Here is a 27014-nt window from a genome sequence, read left to right on the forward strand (position 1 = left end):
AAGTGTTTTCTTTTCCATTTGTAAAAAGACAATGGTGGATACCCAGAGAGATAGATGGACAAAAAGCTTCAAACATTTAAAGGAAACAAATATCAAATAAAAATATTCTAGGAAATTATGGTTTTGCTTATTGTTCATTGTTCTATCTGTGCTCTTTCCCATCTCTATCTTGCTGCTGCCTCATTCCCAAAACTGACCACGACTTCTCATCCCTGGGCTCCCTTTTGTTACATCTTTTACTTCTTCCTTGTCACTTCCTTCACTGTCCAGATGGAATCGTGAAGTTGGTAACTTAAAGGATACACCTGCTGATGAAAACTCTTAATTTATAGCTTTCAACAAGCCTTTTATTTACAGTTACATCTTTCTTACATTCCCCAATACCAACTATGAAGTTTTTTACATTTCTATTTACCTTAGTTCTTTCCCCTCTCATTTTTAGCAAATAGTCTTGACTATTAATTTAGAGATGAAAATTGTTGGCAAACAGAATTGTTTTTTGTTTTAAAATTTTATTTTAGAGAAAAGGGAGAGAGGTTGAGAAATAACAATGTGTGGTTGCCTCTTGCACGCCCCCAACTGGGGACCTGGCCCATAAGACAGGCATGTGCCCTGACTGGTAATTGAACCGGCAACCCTTTGGTTCGCAGGCTGGTGCTCAATCCACTGAGCCACACGAGCCAGAGCTTGCTTTTTTCTAACAGTAACTACCAGCTCAACACCTATTCTAATTCTTTCTGTTGGCTCCAAGGTCTTATATGATTATGCTTTGCTTTATAACTATTATGGAGCAACTTTAAAAGTTTGACATGTAGAAATTTATAAATGTGTGACTGTATCAAGGTATAATGTATACCACACACACTGTTGCATATTACTCAAAGCAATATACAGATTTCATGTAATCTTCATCAAAAGCTCAGTGACATTATTTGTGTGGAACAACAAAAGACCCTCAATAGTCAAAGCAGTCCTGAGAAAAAAAGAGCAAAGTTGGAGGTATCACATTCCCTGACTTCAATGAAAATCAAAACAACATGGTATTGGCAGAAAAACAGATACACAGACCAAGTGTAACAGAACTGAGAGCCCAGAAATAAATCTACATATATATGGGCAAATAATTTTTGACAAAGGAGCCAAAAACATGATGGACAAAAGAAAGCCTTTTCAATAAATGATGCTGGGAAAATTGGAAAGCCACATGCAAAACAAGGAAACTAGACTACAGTTTGTCCCATGTACAAAAGTTAAATGGATCAAAGACTCAAATGTAAGCTCTGAAACAATAAATTACATAGAAGGAAACATAGGTACTAAACTATGGACTTTGGCCATGGAGAATATTTTAATGAATTTGATCCCAAAAGCAAGAGAAGTAAAGTAAAGGCAAAAACAAATGAATGGGACTATATCAAACTAAAAAAGCTTCTGAACAGCGAACTGCTAACAAAATAAGAAGGTATTAGTCAAAACATATGAATGACCCACTGACATGGACAACAATGTGGGAATTAACTGTGGGAGTTTGGGGTGGGCTGGGTGTAGGGGAGCAAAGGGGAAAAAGTGGGACAACTATAATAGCATCAATAGTAGAATACTTAATAAAACAATAAAGATTCAATCAAAACAAAATGGCAACCAACTGAATGGGATATGATCTCTGCAACCAAACATCTCCAATAGGGTGTTAATATCCAGAATTTCGATAAAAAACTCATACAACTCAACACCAAGCAAACAATCCAATTTAAAAAAATGGGCAGAGGACTTAAACACCTCTCCCAAGTCACACAAATTGCCAAATTGCAGATATATGAAAAGATGTTCAACTTCACTAGGTATAGGGAAATGCAAATCAAAAACTACAATGAGATACCATCTCACACCTGTTAGAATGGCTATCATCAACAACACAGGTAATAACAAGTGTTGGAGAGGTTGTCGAGAAAAAGGAACCCCTGTTCAGTTTGGTGGGAATGTTAACTGGTACAGCCACTATGGGAAACAGTATGGAAGTTTCCCTCAAAATTTAAGAATAGAGCTACCATATGACCCAGCAATCTTTCTGGGGGGAACAAATGAAAACATTTATTTGCAAAGATGTATGTGCCCCTATGTACAATGCAGCATTATTCATGGCGGCCTAGACATGGAAACAACTTAAGAAATGTCTTTCAATAGATGATTGGATATAGAATATATGGTACATGTACTATGGAATATTGCTCAGTTATAAGAAAAAATGAAATACTGCCACTTGCAACAACATGGATGGACCTTGAGAATACTATGCTAAGCAAAGTCTGCCAGAAAGAGCTAAGAACCATGGTTTTCCTCATGTGGGGGATATAAAGCAAACTCAGACACAGACAACATGGTGGTTATCAGAGGTAAGGGAGATGTGAGTGGTTGTAAAAAGGGAGCCAAATAAATGGTGACGGAAGATGATTTGACAGTATGATGTACAGATCATGTATCATGGAAATGTACACTTGAAACATATATAATCTCAGTAACCAATGTCGCCATGATAAATTTAATTAAGAGTCTGTTGTCAGGTACAATGAGATCACTTCTGAAGTGACAGAAACTTTCATTATTTAAAACTGTTATAAAAAGGAAGTCAACTAGAGCTGGTGTGAGTGAAGAGACAGTAAAGGAGGCCTAGGAAACTTATTTTTTAAAATAAAAGTTTTAGAAAATGTATTCATTATATAAGTCCATCATATGCTTTAAGAAAGTCTTTTTTCCTTAATTGTAAAAATAATAATAAAAAGCCCCCCCCACGCCACAAGCCACATCAGTGTAATTCTAGAACTTTGAGGTAATAGCTGATAATGTTTTTGGTCAAGAAACTTCCTTTCTCTTATGTACATGTGTTATGTAAATTGGGATCATATTGTATATAGTTTTACTTGTTAGCTTTAAAACTCTTATCCACTGGACATTATTGTCATTAAAAATTTTTGAAGGCATGATTTTTATTCCTACATATTCTATTATATGGACAAATCCTAATTCTCATTTGAGTTTAAATGCCTTTTATCTTTTTTTTTTCCTTAAAAAGTCTTTTTTTTTTTTTCCCAAGATTTTATTTATTTATTTTTAGGGAGGGAAGGGAGGGAGAGGGAGAGAGAGAGAGAGAAACATCAATGTGCGGTTGCTGGGGGTTATGGCCTGCAACCCAGGAATGTACCCTGGCTGGGAATCGAACCTGGGACACTTTGGTTCCCAGCCCGCGCTCAATCCACTGAGCTATGCCAGCCAGGGCTGCATTTTATCTTTTAAAAATTACATGACTTTATTTTTTTTCTACTGTAAATAATTTTTATTTGTCAATTACAGTGGACACACAATAGTTTGTTTCAGGTGTACAAATTATGAGTTCTAAAGATAAATTCCTAGTTCTATAGATACATTTATAGTGCCAAAGAATGAATTCTTAGATCTGAAAGTAAATTTCTATTGTACTTCTAAAGATAAATTCTTAGATCTAAAGATGAATATCTAGTACTAAAGATACATTCTTAGTTCTACAGATAAATTCCTAGTCCCCAAAACTGAATTGCTATGTCTAAGGATAAATTTCTTGTTTTAAAGATAAACTCCTAGATATGAAGTTAAATTTTAACTTTTTTAACTTTATTTTTTCTTTTTCAGTTATAGTGACATGCAATATTATATTGTTTCAGGTGTAAAAAATCTTAATTCTACAATGAATTCATAGTTCTATAATACATTCCTTGTCCTTAAAACTGAATTTCTAGATCTAAAAATAAATAGAAAATTACATGACACAAAAAAATCAACAAAAAAACAATGCCTCCACTCCGAATCAAGGTCAAATAAATGGAGCGCGCAAAAGAATGTTAAGTGCCATTTGTTCTAGTCCTGGCATGTAGATGAAAAGCAGCAGCCAGTTACGATGTTAAATGATAGACCCAAACTGCCAAATTTGTTAACATTTTTCCATTTCTAAACCATCCTTAAAGAGAATCATATGTGGATAGCACCCTTCTCTGTAGTCCAGCAGAGCAATCATACGTCTGGATTCATTGTGTTCACCCATCACAAAGTGGTAGTTTTTCATATTAGCAAGGATGTGCTTGATTGTTCTGCAACCCCTGTTATAAAAAGCTCACTCTTTCAGGTCCCTATTCCTCAAAGCTTCCCTTTGACTGGTTTCATGTCATCTTTGATGTACTTTCTGTGGGCTTCTTTTGTGAATCTGGTTTCCTGTACATGATGGCTTAGGACAATACCAACTCCAGTGATGAAGCTGCTTTGGCCTTGGGGCATTCAGTAGAGGCATTTCCATCAACGAGCAAGTCATCCCTGTTACCCTCTGTCCTACTGACCATCTTACCCTGCACCTCTAAGGCACAGCTCCTCTGCTTCTCCCGATTCATATTGGAGGATGTCTCATCATGGCTGAAGAGGTCCCTGTAGATACTCATGATGGTGGCCAGACGGAGATGCAGAGGCGCTGGCTTAGCGGGAGCCGGGAGCACAGAGTGGTGCCCAGGGAAAGGGAGGAGGGAGTGCAGAAGGCCCCAAATCCTAATTTCTTAACTTTTCTTGTTATTGGATATTTGGGTCAATTCCGAATTTTCAGTGTTAGGTTTTATGATGAACATTTTTGCTGCTACAAATGTATATATGTACCTGCCCAAACCTATCATTTTAGAACTAATTAAATTAAAAAATAAACAAAAATAATTTGTGACTTGCTAGGGAAAAATGTTTTTGCCAAATAAATGCAAATTAAAATTCTACCAGGATTCATGAGAGTACTGAATACTGTTTTTTGAGTCATTATTGTCTGGCTTCTCCTTCTCACATCCATGGAAATTATTCTTACTAGGTGATCATTGTCCTGCTTAAACGCAAGATGGAATGTCCTATTTTTAGGCCTTCTTATTACTCTCTATCTCTTCTCTGTGATATTTTACTGTTGGCCACTCTATTTTTCTTGATTTTATTTATATTTCAAACAGTTCCTATATTCACATAGCTCAAAATTCAAAGTCTCCCAAGATATCTTAGTTCCCCTCCCTAGGAATCCAACAGTGTTTTCAATTTCTTATGTATCTTTTCAGAGGTCTTTAATTAAATAAAGCAATTATGTACATATACTATAATACACATTATATTATAATATACATACACTCACATATATTACCCCTATATACATAAATGGCAACCAATTAATTCATTGTATGTAACTTTTTCCACTTACTACATTGTGGACATTTTATCATAATAGTACATAAAAAACTTCATTAGTTTCTATAGCTACACAATGTACCAGAATGAGTCTCTTTGATAAGATATTTGAGTTGTTTTCAGTATTCTGCCATTATAAACAATACAACAAGGAATCAGTTGAACATTCACAATTTTAAAAGTAGGATTGCGTATGTACATTTATAATTGTGATATATATTGACAAAATGCTGCCTTTAGAGACTGAACTAATTTACCTTCTTGCTGCCAATTCATGAGAATGGCTTTCCTAATTTGTAGGAGTGCTGTATCAGGGAAATAGCTTTATTCCTGTGATGAATTTGACAGTCTTTCCGCAAACTGTTATTTGTCTTTTATAGGGATAATACTGATCAAAAAGGTTATATACGAGTAGGTTTCAAGTGTACAGTGTAAGACATCATCATATATTGCATTGTGTTTATCACCCAAAGTTTAGTCTCCTCCCATTACCATATATTTGACCTTCCTACTCCTCTGACAACAACCAACTATTCCGTGTCTATGAGTTGTTATTCATTCATTTGTTGGTTTGTTTTATATCCCACATATGCATGAAGTCATGATTCTTGTACTTTTCTATTTGACATATTTTGTTGAGCATGATACTCATCCCTGCATTTTGTTGCAAATGGCAGTATTTCATCTGCTCTTATGGCTGAGTAGTATTCCATTGTATGTGTGCACCTCATCTTTGTTCAATCACCTACCAAAGGCCCCTTGGGTTGTTTCCATGTCCTGGCTACCATGAATAATGATGCAGTAAATATACAGGCACCTATATGTTTATGAATAAATATTTTCAAATTTGGGGGGTAGATACCCCAAAGAGGGATTGCTGGGTCAAATGGTAACTTGATTCTTAATTTTTTGAGGAACCTCCATATTGTTTTCTATAATGGTTGTCCTAATTTACTTTCACACTAGCAGTGTATGAGGGTTCCTTTCCCTCTACATCCTCTCCAACCATTGTTATTTGTCATCTTTTGATTACTTACAGTTGCTGGGTAGCAGGTAAGATTTTTAAAATATAGATGACAACATTCTTTTTGCTAGTTATAATGAACTTCACTAATCTAGATTATAAAATAATTCTCCAAAGTTATTTTAGGTATATTTTATAGTTTAAACTTTGATTCACTTGGAATTTATCCTCATAAAGTGTATCCCAACATTATTGAATAACTCCTCTGCTTGCTCAAACTGTCTATCCTTGACTTCTAGGAACTATTCTTAATTTTTTTAAACTAACAATGACTTTTCTCATTATTGACATCTACTCTCTTCAACTCATAAAGTGATAAATGCTGATGCAGAGAATTATAGTATCATAAATATTTACCTGTTTATAGGGGCTAGCATTCCAGGACTGACATGCTGACACTGAGGAGTTTTTGCCAATGGAAAGATAACTGATGACGGAGTTGTTGGATTTCTGTCCATATTTGGCAGAATATCCTCCTCTTCTTGACTGTACTGGAAATTCGGCAGCTAGAAAGCAAATATTCATTATTAGCAAGAAGCCTTAAAAATAAAATTGTTGATTGTCACAAAATGGTTTTGGTGGGCTGATAACTTTTTTCTGTCTTATAATTTTCTGAGATAATGAAAAATATTAGTAGGCAGAGATATAGCACTGAGGAACTTCCAGTCAAGATGGGGCATAAACATGACTCAACTCCTCACACAACCACATCAAAATCACAACTAAATTATACAACAGCCATTATCAGAACATCAGAAATTGAGTTGAATGGAAGTCTGACAACTACGGAATTAAAGAAACCATACCCATCCAGACTGGTAGAAGGGGCGCAGACATGGAACAGGGTGGTCCCACATCCATGAGCAGTGGATAAAAATTCAGGAGGGATAACTCAGGAGTAAGGAGTTCCAGCCCCACACCAGGCCCTCCAGCCACGTGTTCTAATGCCAAGAAGATAAGTCCCCATAACTTCTGGCTGCAGGGACTGAGTTGGTTTAAGAAACTTCAGGAGTCCCAAGCAGTTCCTCTTAAAGAACCCACAAATGGACTTACTCAGACTCGTTCCCTCTGAGCTTCAGCACCAGGGTAGCAACTTGAAAGGCACTAGTGGCATATGGGGGGGGGAACTGAAGTGTCTGGCTTCAGGCAGGAACTAGGGGACAGCTTTCTCCCAGACAGAAAGGCAGGTCATTGTTCCTTTTTCAACCTGATCCCACAGAGCTACAGAGCTGGCAGGCAGGTGCCATATCTGAGACTCCATTAACCTAACACTTTTTTCTCTGCTCTGGAGATCCTCTGAGACTGTCTTGCCCAGCTTACAGGGACACCAAGTTGTTACCAGAGACTTTCCCATATGAATGACTGGTCTTGTCTCATACTTCACAACTTCCTAAATCCTATCAAACAATCCTAGCAGGCCTCAGTAAGCCCTCAGTCCCCATATCTCTTGTTGTGGCCCTAGACCTAGTACTAGCAACAACCAGCCTAGATTTACAGCTTGGTTTCCCCTGGGAATCTCCAAGTCCAACATAAGTATCAATCATCTCAGATTGCTTTATAACTCAGGCAGGGTGTCCCCAGGGAAAACAAAAATGGTGCTGACCTTGTTGGCCTGCGCACTCAGCGGTCAGCTGCAAACCACATCAGAGCACTACCACCCTGCCCCTGCATGGCTGATTCTCCACAGAAGGAGGTTAGTATTCAGTGGTCACAGCCAGTCCTTACAGCCAGCTGGCTTGGGTAAATCCCTCCCATTGACCGGCCAACAGCAATCAAGTCTCAACTACAAGAGGAGGGTGTACTCAGCCCACAGAAGGACATACCTTGAGTACCCAGCTTGGGTGATAAGGGAGGCTGTGCCACTGGACCCTACAGGACACCTACTATATTAGGCCACACTACCAAGACAGGGAGTCATAGCAGCTCTACCTAATACACAGAAACAAACAGGGAGGCTGCTAAAACTAGGAGACAAAGAACTGTGTCCCAAATGAGAGAACAGATCAAAACTCCAGAAAAATAGCTAAATGAAATGGAGATGAACAACCTATCAGATGCAGAGTTTAAAACACTGGTTGTAAGGATGCTCAAGGAACTTAGTGAGGACCTCAGCAGCATAAAAAAGATCCAGTCAGAAATGAAGGATACAATAATTGAAATAAAGAACAATTTACAGGGAAACAACAGTAGAGTGAATGAAATCAAGAATCAAGTCAGTAATTTGGAATGTAAGGAACCAAAAACAACCAATCAGAACAAGAAAAAAGAATATAAAAAAAGGAGGATAGTACAAGCAGCCTCTGGGAAAACTCCAACCATTCCAACATTCAAATCATAGGATGCTAGAAGGAGAACAGAGGTAACAAGAAATTGGAAATCTATTTGAAAAAATAATGAAAGAAAATTTCTCTAATTTGGTGAAGGAAATAGACATGCAAGTCCAGGAAGCACAGAGTCCCAAACAAGATGGATGCAAAGAGGCCCGTTCTAAGACACATGATAATTAAAATGCCAAAGGTGAAAGGTAGAGAATCTTAAAAGCATTTTAAGAGGAATGCAACAGAAAAGCAGTTGGTTTCTTATAGGGGAGTTCCCATAAGACTATCACCTGATTTCTTAAAAGATTCTCTCAGGCTAGAAGGGACTGGCAAATATTCAAAGTTATGAAGAGCAAGGACCTACAGCTAAGATTGCTTTACTGAGCAAATATATCATTTAGAATCAAAGGGCAGATAAAGAGCTTCCCAGACAAGAAAAAACTAAAGGAGTTCATGATTACCAAATGATTATTATATGAAATGTTAAAGGACTTATTTAAGAAAAAGATATAAAAAATATGAGCAATGAAATGGCAATAAATATGTATCTATTAACAACTGAATCTAAAAAACAAATTAAACAGGAGAGACAGAATCCGGGATATGGAGAGTGTTCTGATGGTTACCAGATGGGAGGGGCATGTAGGGCCATGGGTGAAGAGGTGAGGGGATTAGGAAGTAAAAAATAAGTAGTTACAGAATAGCTATGGGATGTAAAGTGCAGTATAGGAAATGAAGCAGCCAAAAAACTTATATGCATGACCCATGGACATGAACATTGGTGGGGGGATTGTCTGTGGGAGGAGGGGGTGCTGGGTGGATGGGAGCCCGGGGGAAAAACTGGCACAACTGTAATAGCATAATCAATAAAATATAATTAAAAAATAAAATAGAATAAAATTTTAAAACTCTCTAAAAAAATTAGTAGGCTTCTCCTCTAAAAAAACTTAGTTTCTGTTGTGTAAAGATGTAAAGAGTAACATCTATTTCTAAAAGCTTGTAGACCAGGGTCAGCGGATGTTTTCTTTGAAGATTCAGATAGTAAGTATCAATATTTTGGTTTTGTGGTCCACACATACAGTCTCAACAAGGCAACTAACTCTGCTGTTGTAGTTGGAAAGCAGCCACAGCCAGCATGTAAACACTGGGCTCATCTGTGTTCCAATAAAATTTTGCTTACAAAAAAAGGTGGTATGCTGAATTTGGCCCATGGGGACAGTTTGCTGACTTCTTGTGTAGACCATACAGAACAAAACTGTAATTTATTTACTATTATGCATGGTACTTAATATGAACTCAAGCAGTGTTAAACTTTTGTGTGTATAAATGTGCAATAAGCAATTCAATCTTTAATTAATATTTCACTTACCTTTATATTAAAACCTTAGAGAAAGTAGACTTAAGTATGCCAGAGAAAATGAATTAATTGCTACTTTCTCTATTTATTATTACCTTTGCTTTTGAAATGTTGAGACTACTGCATTTAGTCCAAAACATATATAGAACCTGAAATGCTGGTGGACTAATATAATGGGTACAATTCCCAAAGGTTGTTGTGCAGAGAACAGATTAAGAGCCTCAATGGCTACCTTAAAATGCCTTAAAATACCCGTGTAGGCAAAGGAGCCCCAGATAATGTTACTAAATTATTAAAGCATTGCTTAGCCTTTTAAAATTTAATAATATTTTTAAAAGGGGTAAATGAAACAAGTATCCCTAAGTCTAGCTCACTAAAAAAAATTCTTTCAGTGTTTACACTTAATAGTCCAGGTGTCTAGATCCATCTCTCTTTGTACTACTTTGACCCTAATATTCTTAACATTTGTATTTAGATTCAAGAAACAGTCTCAAATCTGCAGTTAATATTTGTACTGTATTTCACCATGTTTATGAAGAACATGCTTAGTGCGTAAATGCATTGATTCCAGTTTTTTTCTTTTTTTTGCTGTAAAGATAAACCTGCAATGAGTTTCTCTGTGAAGATTTTTGTCTTCTTTTCAATTTCTTAGGATAAATTCCCATAGTAAAATTAATGTTTATAGTTGTCATATGTTGCCATAATGCTTTCAAATGGTATGCTTCAACTCTGCATCCACTGACGTATAACTGTATCAACATCTCCATAGCTTTTTGTTAGTGGATATTTTAACTTACTTTTTAAAATGATTCTGTAATTTAGAAGATATACTTACATATAAGTTACTTTGTCTTCCTTTGATCACAAATAAAATGGCCAGTTTGTTCAGACTTTTTCTTTTTCTGGTTTACATAGATTTTATTATTATTGAGCCTAAAATGCTTTACATTACAAGCAAAGGTGAAATTACTAATTCATTAGCCTGTGAATATCATTTTTTAAAACTTTTTCTGTGATCTTGACATTTTTTATATACCAGTAACATATGAGTGAGTTCTTCATATTACAAATACTATAGGCTTTGTTTTATTTTTTGCAAATATTTTATTCTAATCATGAAGTTTTTAGTTATATGATTTTTCATACTACAAAAATTGTTTTAGACATTCAAATTGGTCAACTTGTGCTATCACTTAATCCTTTCCCTGAATATACTATACAATAGGTACCATCTTTTCTTGTCACTTTTTTCTTTAAAAAATTTTGCCTCATTGCATTTGAATTTTAAATATATGTTTGGACTATTTCTGGGTTTTCTATTTGATTCTATAAACATTATCTGTGAACCCCACTGAAGGATGGACTCTGGACACTCATGAGAATGGCATGTACTGGTAGACTGCTTCCTGTACTACACTTAGTCATGTCTGTGGAGACTATCAATCCGTGAACTAAATGTTAGGGATGAATACTAACCATGTATAATAATAAGAGATATAAAAGTCAATATAAAGAAAACAGTGATTTCTGCATTCAAAATTCTTACCAGTACTCTTTGATTCTTCAAAGGTGTTGTACTGAAAAAATCATCATGGTCATCTTTTGGCAACTGTTCCAGAAAATCCCTCATCTGCTGCTTCCTTTTAAGAGTTCCCACTTTGGCTGTTATCTTAATAGTTTGCTCCTGATCCGTATCATCTCTCTTTCTCTTGCCTTAAGAGTCAGCAAAACATTTTGGTAAGAACTTGGTCATTTAGACTAAGTGTTCTAAAGTTAACAAACTTGGTAAAATCTAAATTGTATGTTCAAATTAAGTAAACTTATCCTCTCTTATTAACATTTATAAGTTTCCTATATAACAAATGATCCTTTCTATACTGTGCTTGGTATAATATGATTGGCCTGTAAGATACCCATGAAGACAATACATATAAGATTAAGCAGGGTACAGTTGAAAAGGTCTTTATCTCATGAGAAAGGTTACCTCCCACACTCCTCTTACTGATGACAAATTTGTTGATTTTGCTAAAATATAAACCTCATTGAATTAGAATAGGGATACTGGATACTCCCTAAAGCTTAGTATAGGACTTCTCTGGCATAAACTTTGGGTAGAAGTGTATACTCCTCCCATGAAAACTAAATTTCTTCTGAGTTTTCTTATGAATTACTAGGGGACCCTACCCAAGCACCCAAAAATCAGACCTTGAGGACAATAATCCAGATACTATAATCTCTGGATCCAAATGCAGAATTCCTAGAACAAACTCAAAGCACAAGGTTGCTAAAGGTAACTGATGGAATTAGCTAGATAAGATTTCAAAAGTAAACAGCTGACCTTTGGAGTTCTTTCTAGCTTTAAAACTGTAAAAAAACAGCTATTATAAGACGCATAGGTAAACATAAAACATGTCTAATGAGTGATTAGAAATTGATACTGAGAATTAGGAAAAATTATTTACTATAAAGCTTACCATTTTTTTTGCTTTTGGGATTGGCTGGCTTTTTCTTAGTCACATGTGTCTGGGATCCATTTCCTTGGGAATCTTCCATGTATTTCCTCTGGCATTCTTCAGCAGACCAAGAACCTACAGCCATAGCTACATCTGACCAGAAACCAGGTTTTTGCTTAGGAAGAGATGCATAAGCACTATGGAAGACCAAAACCAGTTAAGGAATAAGAAATTCAAATAAATAAAAATAACCTCCTGAATGTATATCACTAAATCAATGAGATTTACTGAGTTAAAAGAATCTTACCAAAATCATTCTATAGGTAACTATTTGGAAAGAAGGTATCACTCCCTATACTCAGTAACTTATACTAGTGCTTAAAATATGAAGATGTAATTTAACATATTTAGTAGATGCATTCTAATTTGCTGCATTCTAACCTGAAAAATCATCCCCAGACTTAAGACATTTGTTCCTAAGTCCAACTAATCAATGATTTGATCTTTTGGGGTACTCTAGCATGACTACGTTTTGTACATTGTTGCTCAAATGTCACCGGTGCTAAAATGTATTGGAAGATGAGTTCTTAGGTTATATGTATTCCAGGTTATAAACTCAATCAAAAGTATTATGCTTGCTTTCATTATAGTATTATATTTTACAGAACAGAGTATTTTAGACATAATACTTTAGGGAAATGAAAATTGAAATAGGAGAAAGCTAAGTCAACATCAGGTATTTCTTCATTTAAACAAATGAGTTACATTCTGAAAGTTCATTTGTAAATGATTATTTAGAATTTGGTACACATATTATTGTACTACACCATCACTCTCCCGAAATAGATTTTATACATTGTGGTTAGTCTGACAGTTCAGCCTGTAGAGATCTATTTAACTCACCAATTAATGTATAGTGTTATACTGATAAATTTTTAACAAACAGCTCTCTGGGATTAAAAATTCCTTCTTTGCAGTGTTTGAAAATTTCCATATTGTAGATACCAGTAAGGTGGCTGATTTCAAGCTATCAATGTGATGTCACTAAATGAGAAATAAGAAATGTGCCATGGTGGACTTCTGGTCCAGATAGCAGCACAGGCAGATATGGCTTGCCTATTCACACAACCACATCAAAATTACAACTAAAATATAAAAAAAATACCACTCAGGAACATCAGAAATCAAGATGAATGGAAGTCTGAAAACTATGGAATTAAAGAAACCACATCTATTCAGACTGGGAGGAGGGGCACAGATGCAGAAGGGGTTGGTCCAAGCAGCCAGGGCAGAAAGGACACATGGCAAGGTGGCAGCTGGAGGACTAGGTGGGTGAGGCAGAGACTGGCGGTCCCACATTTGTGTGTGGATAAACTGGGAGGAACAAGTACAGAGCATGACAGATTGTACAACCCTGGGTTCTAGTGCAGTAAAAGAAAACCCCAAAACTTCTAACTGTAAAATCCTGTGGGGGTTGAGGCGGCAGGAGAAACTCCTAGCTCACAGGAAATTCCTTTGGAGGGAACCACAGGGTCCTAGAATGTACACAAACCCACCCACCTGGGAATCAGCACCAGAAGGGCCCAATTTGCTTGTAGGTACCAGGGGAAGGCACTGAAAGAGCTGCGAGCCGAGCAAGTGGCATTTTTCTTTCTCTGACCACCCCCTCCCCCACATACATCCACAATACAGTAATGTGGGTTGCTCCACTCTGGCATTGTAAGGCTCCGCCCTTTATAATATAACAGGTGCGCCAAGACAACAAAAAAATAGTCCAAATGAAAGAACAGATCAAAGTACCAGAAAAAACACATCTAAGCAATGAAGAGATAGCCAACCTATCAGATGCAGAGTTCAAAACACTGGTAATGAGTGAGGATGCTCCCAGAAATGGTTAAATATGGTTGCAAAAAAAAAAAAGAGGAAAAAGTGAAGGCTATGAAAAGTGAAATAAAGGAAAATGTACAAGGAACCAACAGTGACAGGAAGAAAACTGGTACTCAGATCAATGGTTTGGAGTAGAAGGAAGAAATAAACATTCACCCAGAACAGAATGAAGAAACAAGAATTCAAAAAAAATGAAAAGAGGCTTAGGAACCTCTGGGACAAGTTTAAACATTCCAACATTCAAATCATAGAAGTGCCAGAAAGAAAAGAACAAGAGCAAGAAATTTAAAACTTATTTGAAAACATGATGAAGGAGAACTTCTCTAATCTGGCAAATGAAATAGACTTCCAGGAAGTCCAGGAAGCCCAGAGAATGCCATACAAGTTGGACCCAAGAAAGCACATGCCAAGGCACATCAGAATTCCATTACCCAAGATTAAAGAGAAGGAAAGAATCTTTTTTTTTTTTTTAAAGATTTTATTTATTTATTTTTAGCGGCGGGGAGAGAGAGAGAGAGAGAGAAACATCAATGTGCGGTTGCTGGGGGTTATGGCCTGCAACCCAGGAATGTACCCTAGCTGGGAATCGAACCTGGGACACTTTGGTTCCCAGCCCTCGCTCAATCCACTGAGCTACGCCAGCCAGGGCTAGAGGAAAGAATCTTAAAAGCAGCAAGAGAAAAGGAGACAGTTACCTACAAAGGGGCTCCCATAAGACTATCAGCTGATTTCTCAAAAGAAGCATGCAAGAAGGGGCTGGAAAGAAATATTCAAAGTCATGAAAGGCAAGGACCTACCTATATCTATGATTACCCTATCCAGCAAACCTATCATGTAGAATGGAAAATAGAGTGCTTCCCAGATAAGGTCAAGTTAAAGGAGTTCATTGTCACCAAGCCCTTATATGAAAAGTTAATGGGACTTATCTATGAAAAAGATAAAAAATATGACCAGTAAAATGATAACACACACACACAACTATCAACAACTGAACCTAAAAAACAAAAACAAAAACTAAGCAAACAATTAGAACAGTAACAGAATCACAGAAATGGAGATCACATGGAGGGTTATCAGCAGGGAGGGGAAGGGGGAAGAATGGGGAAAAGGTACAGGAAATAAGAAACATAAATGGTAGGTGCAAAATAGGGGGAGGTTAAGAATAGTATAGGAAATGGAGAAACCAAAGAACCTATATGATTGACCCACGGACATAACAAAGAGGGGGAATGCTGGTTTGAGAATGTGTGCAGGGTGGAAGGAAATAAAGGGGAGAAAAAAATGGGACAACTGTAATAGCATAATCAATAAAATATACTAAAAAAAAATAAATAAATGTGCCATGACACACCATTATGTAGAATTTCTATCACACACGTACAATAGATGTCAAGAACCTTAAGTATATATATATGTATATAATAGTAAAATGTACTAAAATAATTAGGAAGTGATGAGTTTAGAGTATAGTTATTTTTAATATTCAATGACTGTTAAACAATAAATTTATAGGATTCCTGAAAATTTAAGAAACCAGCTCTTGTGAACAGGTAACAGCTAACTACATAATACCATTCACTCCATGTAGAAAAGGAGAAAAAGTACTTATGGTTATTATATACTGTTAATGATCTACTCTTTTTCATAACTAATCAACCCACATTTGATCTAAAGTGGAACAATAGATTTGGGGGCTCAAGCTTACTTAGATGTGTATATAGCTAATTTTCAAGTGTAGACCAGCCTAAAAGGTCTCTTTTGTCATAATAAAAACACTCAATGCATTTAATAAGAAACTAGTCCATAATTAACATGTCTCCTCCCAGATAATTTTAAAAGACAAATTTAATCTAATCACTCCATTCCTACTTAAAACTCATTTCATTATTCTTAACATAAAAACCAAAACACTTAATATAACCTCCATTATTCCTTGCCTGGTTGTCCAGTCTACCCTCACTTTCTATACTCGTTATTTTGGCCCGCTTTTAATATTTCTAAATATGCTTTCTTTGTACTTTTACATACTATTCTTATCAAAATGTACTCATGAATCTTGGGCTTAAATAATTGTTTATCCTTTAGATCTTAGTTCAAATATCTGTCTGAGCTAAGTCAGATTTCCCTGAAACATTCTCATAAACTTCTTACAGTGACTATGCACTATGTGGCACACAAAGCAGTAGGCTGCAACTAAGAATCACTTGTGGAGCTCGTAGCAAAAACACAAAGAAACAAAAGCAAACCAGTAAAATAAATTCATAGGCTTTATCCCTGACAATTTAGTGGGTCAGGGGTGGCAATATGTTGCATTTTTGAGAAAGAGGCATTATATCTGAGTGGGTGGTAGAAATAGATGATGACAAGGAAATATTACAAGGAGGTAATGTGAGATAATTTGATGGATTAAAAATATAATGGATGAAAAAGAGGCAACTATATTGGCAAAGAAATGAAGATGAGGAAACAACATATAATTAAGGAATTAAAAATATTATAGTTTATATTTATTGTATGGTAAATTACAAAGGAATTGCTGCAGGTCTGAGTTTTGAAAAAAATCCCTAGTGCTACCTACCCATTTGTTGTCACCCACCACTATATTAACTGCCGATCCCTGATGTTTTCTTTTTAGTTGTCTCTTCCAGGACTTCATATAAATGGGACCATATAAAATTTTTTCACTCAGCTTAATGACTTTGAAACTTATTCAAGTCATTACAAGTATCAACAGTTCTGTTTCATTACTCAATAGCCCATTCATCAAAAATGCTCCAAATTAATTTATGCAGGAAGTACCATGGGAATCAGGAAGAGAACTCAGTAAAACCACCAGATAAAGTTACGAACTTCTGGACTTACACTGCAAATTTTGATATATTTTCATTTTTGTTCAGTTTAGAATATTTTCCCTTAAAACTTCCTCTTTGACCCATAGGTTTTTACAGTGTGCTATTTAATTTTCAAGCACTTGGAAGATTTCCTGTTATCTTTCATTGATTTGTAGTTTAATTCAATTATGGCCATACAACACACTTTGTCAGCTATTTTGTGTATTTATTTAAATCCTCACCCAAGGATATGTTTATTGATTTTAGAGAGAGAAGGCGGTGGGTGGGGAGGAGAGAAAGAAACATCGATGTGAGAAACATTGATTGGTGACTGGGGATCAAATTTGAAACCTAGGTTTGTGCCCTGACCAGGAACTGAATCACAACCTTTTGGTGCATGGGACAACACTCCAACCAACTGAACCGCCTAGCCAGGGTGATGTCAGTTACTATTTTATGATTTGTTTTATCATCTAGTAAACATGTTCTATCTTTATGAATCATCCACCTACCCTTGGAAAGAACATATCCCCCTCCACTCATTAGCAGGTATACTGTTCCATAAACAGCTATTAAATAGTTGATTGATAGTACTGTTCAATTCTTCTATACCCTTCATAATTTTCCTTCTACTAGTTCTTTCCAACACTAAAAGAAGACCATTGAAGTCTCTCAGTATTAATTGTGGATTTGCTTATCTTTTCAGTTCTGTCCTTTCCTTTTAGTTGTCAAATTTTGACTCAAGTATTTTGAGATTTCGTTGTTAGTTGCATACACAGTGAGGATTGTTATGCTTTCCTGGTGAGCTGACACTTTTACTATTTTGTAAAGTACTTCTTTATCCCTGTTAATTTTCTTCTTACTGAAGTCTTTCACAGGTAATAGTATAGCCACTCCACCTTTCTCAGGGGCAAGCCCAAAATTCATAAACAGCTTTCTAGGGTTTTTAGCTAGCTCCTCCCTCTCTGCAACAAATTCCTTAGGGTTCCTGTTTTTGGTTCTCTAGCAGAAAGCTGGAGGCTTTTGTTACCTAGCTTTGTCATACACTTTTGTTGTTGTTGTTTTTATTTTTATTTTAATTATTGTTCAAGCAGTTTTCTTTTACTCCCATCCCAGCCTACACCCCCAGTCCTCCCCACCTCCCTCCCATTTCCACCACCCCTAGTTTTTGTCCCTGTGTCCTTTATACTTGTTCCTATAAACCCTCCCCCCTTTTCCCTGAACCCCCCTCCCCTATGGACACTGTCAGCCTGTTCTCTATTTCAGTGTCTTTGGTTGTATTTTCTTTGTTTGTTTATTTTGTTGTTTAGGTTCCTGTTAAAGGTGAGATCATATGGTATTTGTCTTTCACTGCCTGGCTTATTGTGCTTAACATAATGCTCTCCAGTTCCATCCCATGTTGTCACAAAGGGTAGGAGCTCCTTCTTTCTTTCTGCTGCATAGAATTCCATTGTGTAAATATGTACCATAGTTTTTTGATCCATTCATTTACTGATGGGCACCTAGGTTGCTTCCAGCACTTGGCTATTGTAAATTGTGCTGCTATGAACAATGGGGTGCATAGGTTCTTTTGGATTGGTGTCATACACTTCTTACAATTGAATCTTTTTCCAGTGCCAAGCAAAGAACAGAAAAAGAAAAACAGAACACAATTTGCCCCACTCTCTTGAGATCTCTACTTCTCTGTTTGGAGAGGAAGGTCCCCCACTTTCAGAATTTTAGGTATGTGTGGGCCCCATTGGCTGCTGTGATTTTCATCCCCGCAGGACTGCACGGAACTGGGGTATAAGAGAAACGAGAAAAAGAGAACTGGGGCATTTCCCCTACTGTTTCTGTAATTCTGTAGTGTTAGTAATACCCTTTCCTACTCCTCACATCAGAACTGGAGGGCTTCTCTTAACACTTTGTTGTGCCACAGTGCCCACTTCCAAGTGTTAAGCAGCCTTAAGTTTAGCTTGGGGGATACCAGAGGAAAACCGGAAATTCGCTGACAGTTTGGTAGTACTTAAATTTTAATCTTTCCCAATTGACCGGCTACTATTTATCTTCCTGAGTCAACAAAAAGCTGCTGTATGCATTCTGTCCAGGTTTTATAGCTACATAGTAGAAGCAAAAGCATGCATGTAGTAGTAGCTTTAATCCAGCATTAGTAGCCTTAATGCTGCAGTTGAAGCATTAAAAAATCTCCTTAGATGATCTAAATACACAACAAAGGTTGAGAACCTTTTATTATAAGAAAATGATGGGGGATAAGCTGGAAAGAATAACTGAGGTCAATATATTATGTGCTGTAATGCAAGACAGAAAAATCTCCATATAAATTAAAGATTAGTAAGAATGCAATGAAGGTTTTTGATTTTCTAGTACCAAAACTATCCATTAAGACTAATCTGGAGATGTATATGACAGACTACACAGATGAAAAGAACAAAGTACAAATAGAAGGCTACTTCCATAGTTTAAGCAACAGGCATTAAAGATCTGAAAAAGAGCAGTCTCAAGAAAAAGGGTGCAGATGGAATGACCCTGTGGAAGAATGTGCAGATGGAATGACACTGTGGAAGAATCTATAGCTCCCTGGGAATTAATTAAATGTTTTAAAACTCAATAATAATAAAGAGTTCAAACCTAGTTGACTGAAAAAAACTCCATTTTCAGAAATAAAAATGCCAGGCAAAAGTATACAAGCAGGGGAAATAAATTTGTTTTTTGATATATTTAGATACATGGGTGAGACTAATGTACAGTTTTCCAACAAGCAAAGGAAATATAAGCCTAAATACAAGAATTCAGGGTTAAAGACACAGATTTGGAAGTCCCTATACAAAGAAGAAGTTAGAATTTTGGGAGGAAAACATCACTGACAAAAAAGAAAGCAGCCAAACCAAAAACCCTGGAGAATAGGAATGAAGATTACCTGACAGACTTCCGGCCAAGATGGAGGCATAGGTAGACACACTGTGCCTCCTTGCACAACCAAGATAGGGACAACAACAATTAAAAAACAAAAAACAACCAGAATTGACAGAAAATCTAACTGTATGGAAGTCCAACAACCAAGGACTTAAAGAAGACACATTCATCCAGACCGGTAGGAGGGGCAGAAATGGACAGCTAGGTGGAGAGGACTCATGGCAAGGTAGCCACAGGTGGCAGACCCAGCAAGGTGGCGGATTGCAGACTTGGGTGGTACCACATTTGTATGCAGAAAAACCAAGAGAAACAACTGGGGAGCGGGACGGACTGTGCGACCCAGAGCCCCAGCACATGGGGGTGGGTGGGGTAAGGTGGGGAGAATAAAGCCTCAAATTACCCATTGAAAATACCTATGCGGGTTGAGGTGGCAGTGGGAGAAACTCCCAGCCTAAAAGGAGAGTTCATTGGAGAGACCCACAGGGTCCTAGATCGTACACAAACCTACCCACATAGGAATTAGCATCAGAAGGGCACAAACTGCTTGTGAAAAGCAGAGGAAGTGACTGAAATCCAGCAGAGAGCAGAGCAAGCACCATTGTTCCCTCTCGGACCCCTCCCCCACATATAGCACCATAATGCAGCAACGTGGGTTGCGCTGCCTTGGTGAACACCTAAGGCTCTGCCCCTTACCACGTAACAAGCGCATCAGGACAAAAAAAAAAAAAAGTGGCCCAAATGAAAGAACAGATCAAAGCTCCAGAAAAAATACAACTAAGCAATGAAGAGATAGCCAACCTATCAGATGCACACTTCAAACACTGGTAATCAGGAAGCTCACTGAATTGGTTGAATTTGGTCGCAAATTATATGAAAAAATGAAGGCTACGCTAAGTGAAATAAAGGAAAATGTACAGGAAACCAACAGTGATGGGAAGGAAACTGAGACTCAAATGAACGGTATGGACCAGAAGGAAGAAAGAAACATCCAACCAGAAAATAATGCAAAAACAAGAATTCAAAAAAAATGAGGAGAGGCTTGCTTAGGAACCTCCAGGACATCTTTAAACATTCCAACATCTGAATTATAGGGGTACCAGAAGGGGAAGAGGAAGAGCAACAAGTGGAAAACTTATTTGAACAAATAATAAAGGAGAACTTCCCCAATCCGGCAAAGGAAATAAACTTCCAGGAAGTCCAGGAAGCTCAGAGAGTCCCAAAGAAACTGGACCCAAGGAGGAACACACCAAGGCACATCATAATTGTATCACCCAAGATTAAAATGAAGAAGAGAATCCTAGAAGCAGCAAGAGAAAAGGAGACAGTTACCTACAAAGTAGTTCCCACAAGACTGTCAGCTGATTTCTCAAAAGAGTCCTTACAGGCAAGAAGGGGCTAGCCCTGGCTGGCATAGCTCAGTGGATTGAGCACGGGCTGCGAACCAAAGTGTCGCAGGTTCGAGTCCCAGTCAGGGCACATGCCTGAGTTGCAGGCCATGACCCCCAGCAACCGCACATTGATGTTTCTCTCTCTCTCTTTCTCCTTCCCTTCCCTCTCTAAAAAATAAATAAATAAAATCTTAAAAATATAAAAAAGAAGAAGGGGCTAGAAAGTATTCCAAGTCATGAAAGGCAAGGACCTACATCCAAGATTACTCTACCCAGCAAAGCTTTCATTTAGAATGGAAGGGCAGATGAAGTACTTCTCAGATAAGGTAAAGTTAAAGGAGTTCATCACCAAGCCTTTATTATATGAAATGTTAAAGGGACTCATCTAAGAAAAAGATTAAAAATAGGAACAGTAAAATGACAACACACTCATAACTATCAACAACTGAACCTAAAATACAAAAAGAAAACCTAAGCAAACAACTAAAACAGGAACAGAACTAGAGAAATGGCGATCATATCAAGGGTTTTCAGTGGGGAGAAGTAGGGGAGGAATGTGGGAGAAAAGTACAAGGAATAAGAAGCATAAATGGTAGGCATAAAATAGACAGGGGCAGGTTAAGAATACTATAGGAAATAGAGAAGCCAAAGAACTTATATGTACAACCCATGGACATGAACTAAGGAGGTGGGGGGGCATACTAGAGGGTTAGGGGTTGGAGGGTGGATAAAGGGAAAAAAAAACTGGGAAAATTGTAATAACATAATCAATAAAATATACTTTAAAAAAAAAGAATGAAGATTACCTTCTCTGCCTGAAGAAAGAGAAGGAACATTTAGGCAACTGAAAAAGGAAGAGTATATATAGTAGCACAGGGATGTGTTGAGAGAATTTCAGGGAGGCAGATTTGAAAATGAATTCCAAATGTTACAAGGTTTGGAGGTACATAAGGGAGTGGAACACAATGTGGCATGTTTCTATGTTATCCTCTCTTTTTTAAAGATTTTATTTATTCATTTTTAGAGAGAGGGACAGGGAGGGAGAAATAGGGAGAAAAACATCAATGAGAGAAACATTGATCAGCTCTTTCACACACAAACCCTGACCGACTGCAGACCAAACCCAATCCAAGAATGTGCCCAGACCAAGAATTGAACTGGCGACCTTTTGCTTTGTGGGATGACCAATTAAGCCACACTGGTCAGGGCTATCCTTATCTCTTTTATCAGTCATAGCTTCCTTTCTTTCTACTAGATCATTTCTATCAGCAAACCATCATACTACTGCATAAGCCATCTTACAAATTAAGTAAGCAACCAAACATATGTCTTCCCTTATCTTTACACTCTCTTCTATTATCTATGCATTTTTCTGTTCCCTATTATTGCCAGATTTCTTGTTGTCCACTGAAGTTGCCTTTATTCTTCTATTCACTCTTCACTGATCAACTATGATCTGGCTTCTAATACTACTAGACTGTTGATATTGCTTGTCAGGTCTATGTGGCCAAATACAGTTCTTATTAGCAGCATCAACTATGAAACCTTGGAAACCTTTGAGACTATTCTCCATAAACGGGGGGGTGGGAGGGATGGTGGGGTGGGGCAGGACAGAGAACTATTAAAAAAATCTCTATGTTTGAAGGTTTTATAATGGTGAATTTAATTATAAAATATTTTTTTTAAAAGATTTTATTTATTTATCCTTAGAGAGGGAAGGGAGGGAGAAAGAGAGAGAGAAACATCAATGTGTGGTTGCTAGGGGTCATGGCCTGCAACCCAGGCATGTGCCCTGACTGGGAATCGAACCTGCGACACTTTGGTTCGCAGCCCATGCTCAATCCACTGAGCTACGCCAACCAGGGCTTTAAGGAATATAAAATATTCCTTAAAATGTACAGCTGTGTTGAAATATTTTTCCCAGCTTTATCAAGGTATAATCAACCAGTGAAACTACATATAAAGTCTACACATGGTCATTTGAGACAGACACACACACACACACACACACAGTAAAATCACCACAATCAAGTTAATTAACACATCCATCCCCTCACATAGTTTCCTTTCTTTGGTGGATAGGCGGGTGGGGGAAGGGGTGTATTTGAAATATTAAATGGGAACAAAAAGAAAAGAAGTTCACTTACATGTGAGGAAGTTTCTTCACATGTAGGCCATGTAGATGGCCACAAAGTACCATCTAGTTGGCAGTTATCTACACTTTTCCCCCATTCTCTGTATAAATTGAAATTTCTCTCCATGTGTTTTTGGATTACACACTCCATTTAATAATTTCTAATCATTAAATCAGCTCCTCATTGGAGTTCCTTATGTCTTCAACTATTTTGTGGTCACTCTAGATATTTCAGAATCAAATCTAACTACTTACCAATGAAGCTTCTGTATTTCTTTTTCATTCCATTCCTCATTCTGAATTAAACCAGGTAAGCATTCTAAGGAATAACTCTTCATCTCAGATCTCACTGTGTCAGAAATTGGCAACTCACTCCTAATACCGGATTTCTGAACATTTTTTTTAGAACATCTAGCTTTCTTTTTTTTGATATGAAATTCATTTTCACTTCCTTCAGTTTCAGAAATCACTGGGATTTTCCCTGTGGTATCCCTTCTGCTTTTCCTCTGGTGAACTACTGTTTCTTTGGTATTTCTTGCTTTGATTTCCTTAACACTTCCAGCTTTTCTTCTAATTTTCTTTTCTGTTTCACTCTTGTCAGCAGACAAATCTGAGGACTGATGCTTGTTGAATGACATAGTTACTTGCTTTTCAATCTTCTTCAATTTTGGTAACAATGCTGTATTTTCCTTAAAGTCAAAAGTGACCATTTGTTTCTTTTCAGAACTAGGTATAATTTTCTGGTTGACAGTGAGTATATCTCGTTCAATGCTATCTTCATTGTTTCCACTTTCATGACCCGCACCACACTCAAATGCTTTTTTGGAAGTCTTTCTGGGCTTACTGATAGGACATGTAGTTTCATTTAAGTCTGATTCACTTTCTCTTTGAAGCTTTGGCACTATAAAATCTGTTACTGCTTTAATGGTAGCAGAGGACACATTATACTTCACACATTTTTGCTTTATCACATTTTTAGATTTCAGAGGTGTTACTACAACATAAGCCTTCTTCTGGTTAGCAGTCATATATTTTCTTTCTTTGTCTGAGAAAGGTGATTCTCTTGAGATGATAATATCAAGGGATACATTCGATTCTTCAGTTTGCTCTTTAATTTCGTAAGACAAAACCAAAGATTAAAATCTCAAATTACAAACAAAATACAGAAAAACTATTTTCACATATAAAACATACTATTTTTCCCATAAACCCCACTGTCCACACTACTGTCATATTAATCTCCTTGAAGCATGAATCTGTTTAGATTACTGCCCCTTCGATCATAAACACACTATTTTTTATACCATCCTGTCCATGACTTCTCACAGTCTACTTAGTGTGCATATGAACTCCTCCACCTGCCCTTCAGTGTAGTTCTAATCTCTTACTGTACTCACATCTGAATAATATTCTGTGTCTATGAGACCACTGTTTCTCAAATTTTTAAAATTCTCAGCCTTCACTATACTTGGAAAGTTTCCTTCATATTTTCAAACCAAATCACTACATGCTTCAATTCTATTCTCTAACTTACCTAGTCCACAAATTGTCCTGATTACCTCTGGATGAAGGCTCCCTCAAATTTCCAGAACACTTCTAAATAAGGCCACGTCTGACAATGTACCCTGCATATAATTACACTTATCTTTCAACTGGACTGAAAACTTAGCTAGCCCTGGTTGGTGTGGCTCAGTGGTCTGATCGCCAGCCTGTGAACTAAAAGGTTGCCGATTCAATTCCCAGTCAGGGCACATGCGTGGGTTGTGGGCCAGGTGCTCAGTAGGGGGCATGTGAGAAGTTAACCACACACTGATGTTTCCTTCCCTCACTCAATCCCCCCTCCCCCACCTCTAAAAATAAATAAATAAATAAATAAAATATTTAAAAAATACTTAATATACTTTGTCTTCATTTTTGGATTTTTTTGGCTGATGCTAATTCAAAGTCTTTTCACGTATATAGTACATGCTAAATAAATATTTGTTATATCAACTCTTTGGAGCTAAAATATTTAAAAGACATAAGAAAGACAATAGGGTTGCTAAAACCTTACTGGGTGTGTAATATATGAAATAGAAGCTGTATTAATTAAGCATGGAATGAGGAGAACATGGAACTTTATCTGCATGGCCTCATTTTCATCCCTGATGGTAGACATAAAAGATACTCTTTTGCTGAATCCCTAAAACCTTTATGAATCATCATGGCATAACAACCAAAATAGAACCTACAAGTCTTTATTATAACATGTCACTGGCTAAAGCAAATTAAAATGAAATTCTCAAATCTAAAACTTAAGAAACCAGAAGCCAAACTATTTAATTTCTGACTTTAAATGATCCAATTGTAATTATAAAATAGATACAAATTATAAATGATCACACCAATCATCAGTGACATACTGTCAACAATCTATACATACTATGTGTCGTGTTAAAGATGAATGACAAGAAAAGAACCTTATAAATTATAATTCATGAAGTGGTACTAATCAAAATCAAGAAAGCTTCTACAAGGCTTCTTAATGAAATAATTTTATCTTCACATTATGCGTAGAGTGTTTTCTTCTAATTTTCACAAAAATATGATTCAAATGCTCAATTCCAAACTTTCTAATTTTGACCAAAACATTTTTACTAATTTCATTATAAAATAGAAAAAATGCTATTAAGCTGATAGATTTAACTCAACATGAAATTATAAACTTGCTAATGCACAGAGAAAAGGTTCTATACATTCTGGTATGTGGGATTTCAATGAAATCACTCTGAAAAGCCACATTTATACAAAACTAACTTCTGGTTAATTACCAATTTAATAAAATATACATTTTGTGTTCTATACAAAATTATTAAAAAATACCCAGATCAAAGAAGGCAAACCTATAATGGAATCTAATACTTAATGTAATGAACTATTTCTATGTACATCATTCTTCTGTGAAAAAAATAGTATCAAACATTATTAATCACTGAAAGAGCATTGAAATAGTTGGTCTACCATTTTAGATTTGGGAATTTATGAGATTATTTTTATTATATTAAAAAATTTCAAGCCCTGGCTGGTGTAGCTCAGTAGATTGAGCTCAGGCTGCGAACCAAAGTGTCGCAGGTTTGATTCCCAGTCAGGGTACATACCTTGTTTGCAAGGCCATGACCCCCAGCAACTGCACATTGATGTTTCTCTCTCTCTCTCTATCTCCCTCCCCTCCCTCTCTAAAAATAAATAAGTAAAATTAAAAAAAAATTTTTTTAAATTTCAAATAGCTTTCTATTTATTACAAAACCAATAAAAATGTATTACCTTGCTTCTGACTCTCAATTATCTTTTCATCTGTTCTTCTTTTACAATTTTTGAGTTTCTCTGAAGACAACTTTTTACATTCTTTTTTTCCAATCAATTCCTTCAAAATCAAAAGGTAAATTTTTACTATAACAGGTACTGCCTATAAACATGACCTCAAGCATTTTCACAGTATTG

At 36.6% G+C, this 27014-nt stretch overlaps 1 protein-coding gene and 1 pseudogene across 2 annotated transcripts in view; both read right to left on the minus strand.

The window, feature by feature from the left end:
* Positions 1 to 27014, minus strand: part of MIS18BP1 (MIS18 binding protein 1) — a 59613-nt gene that overhangs the window by 4187 nt on the left and 28412 nt on the right. For both annotated transcript variants that reach the window (XM_045848530.1, XM_045848531.1), the window contains exons 10-14: positions 26838 to 26937; positions 23790 to 24642; positions 12403 to 12578; positions 11475 to 11641; positions 6611 to 6759 (exon numbers count right to left, since the gene is read on the minus strand). In XM_045848530.1, coding sequence (XP_045704486.1) covers positions 6611 to 6759; positions 11475 to 11641; positions 12403 to 12578; positions 23790 to 24642; positions 26838 to 26937 — 1445 coding nt within the window. The remainder of the gene's footprint in view (positions 1 to 6610; positions 6760 to 11474; positions 11642 to 12402; positions 12579 to 23789; positions 24643 to 26837; positions 26938 to 27014) is intronic.
* Positions 3962 to 4460, minus strand: LOC123825192 (annotated as a pseudogene).

This window comes from Phyllostomus hastatus, unplaced genomic scaffold (genome assembly GCF_019186645.2).
Source record: "Phyllostomus hastatus isolate PE091 unplaced genomic scaffold, TTU_PhHast_1.1 phas_contig_62, whole genome shotgun sequence".
In the NCBI taxonomy this organism is placed as follows: Eukaryota; Metazoa; Chordata; class Mammalia; order Chiroptera; family Phyllostomidae; genus Phyllostomus; species Phyllostomus hastatus.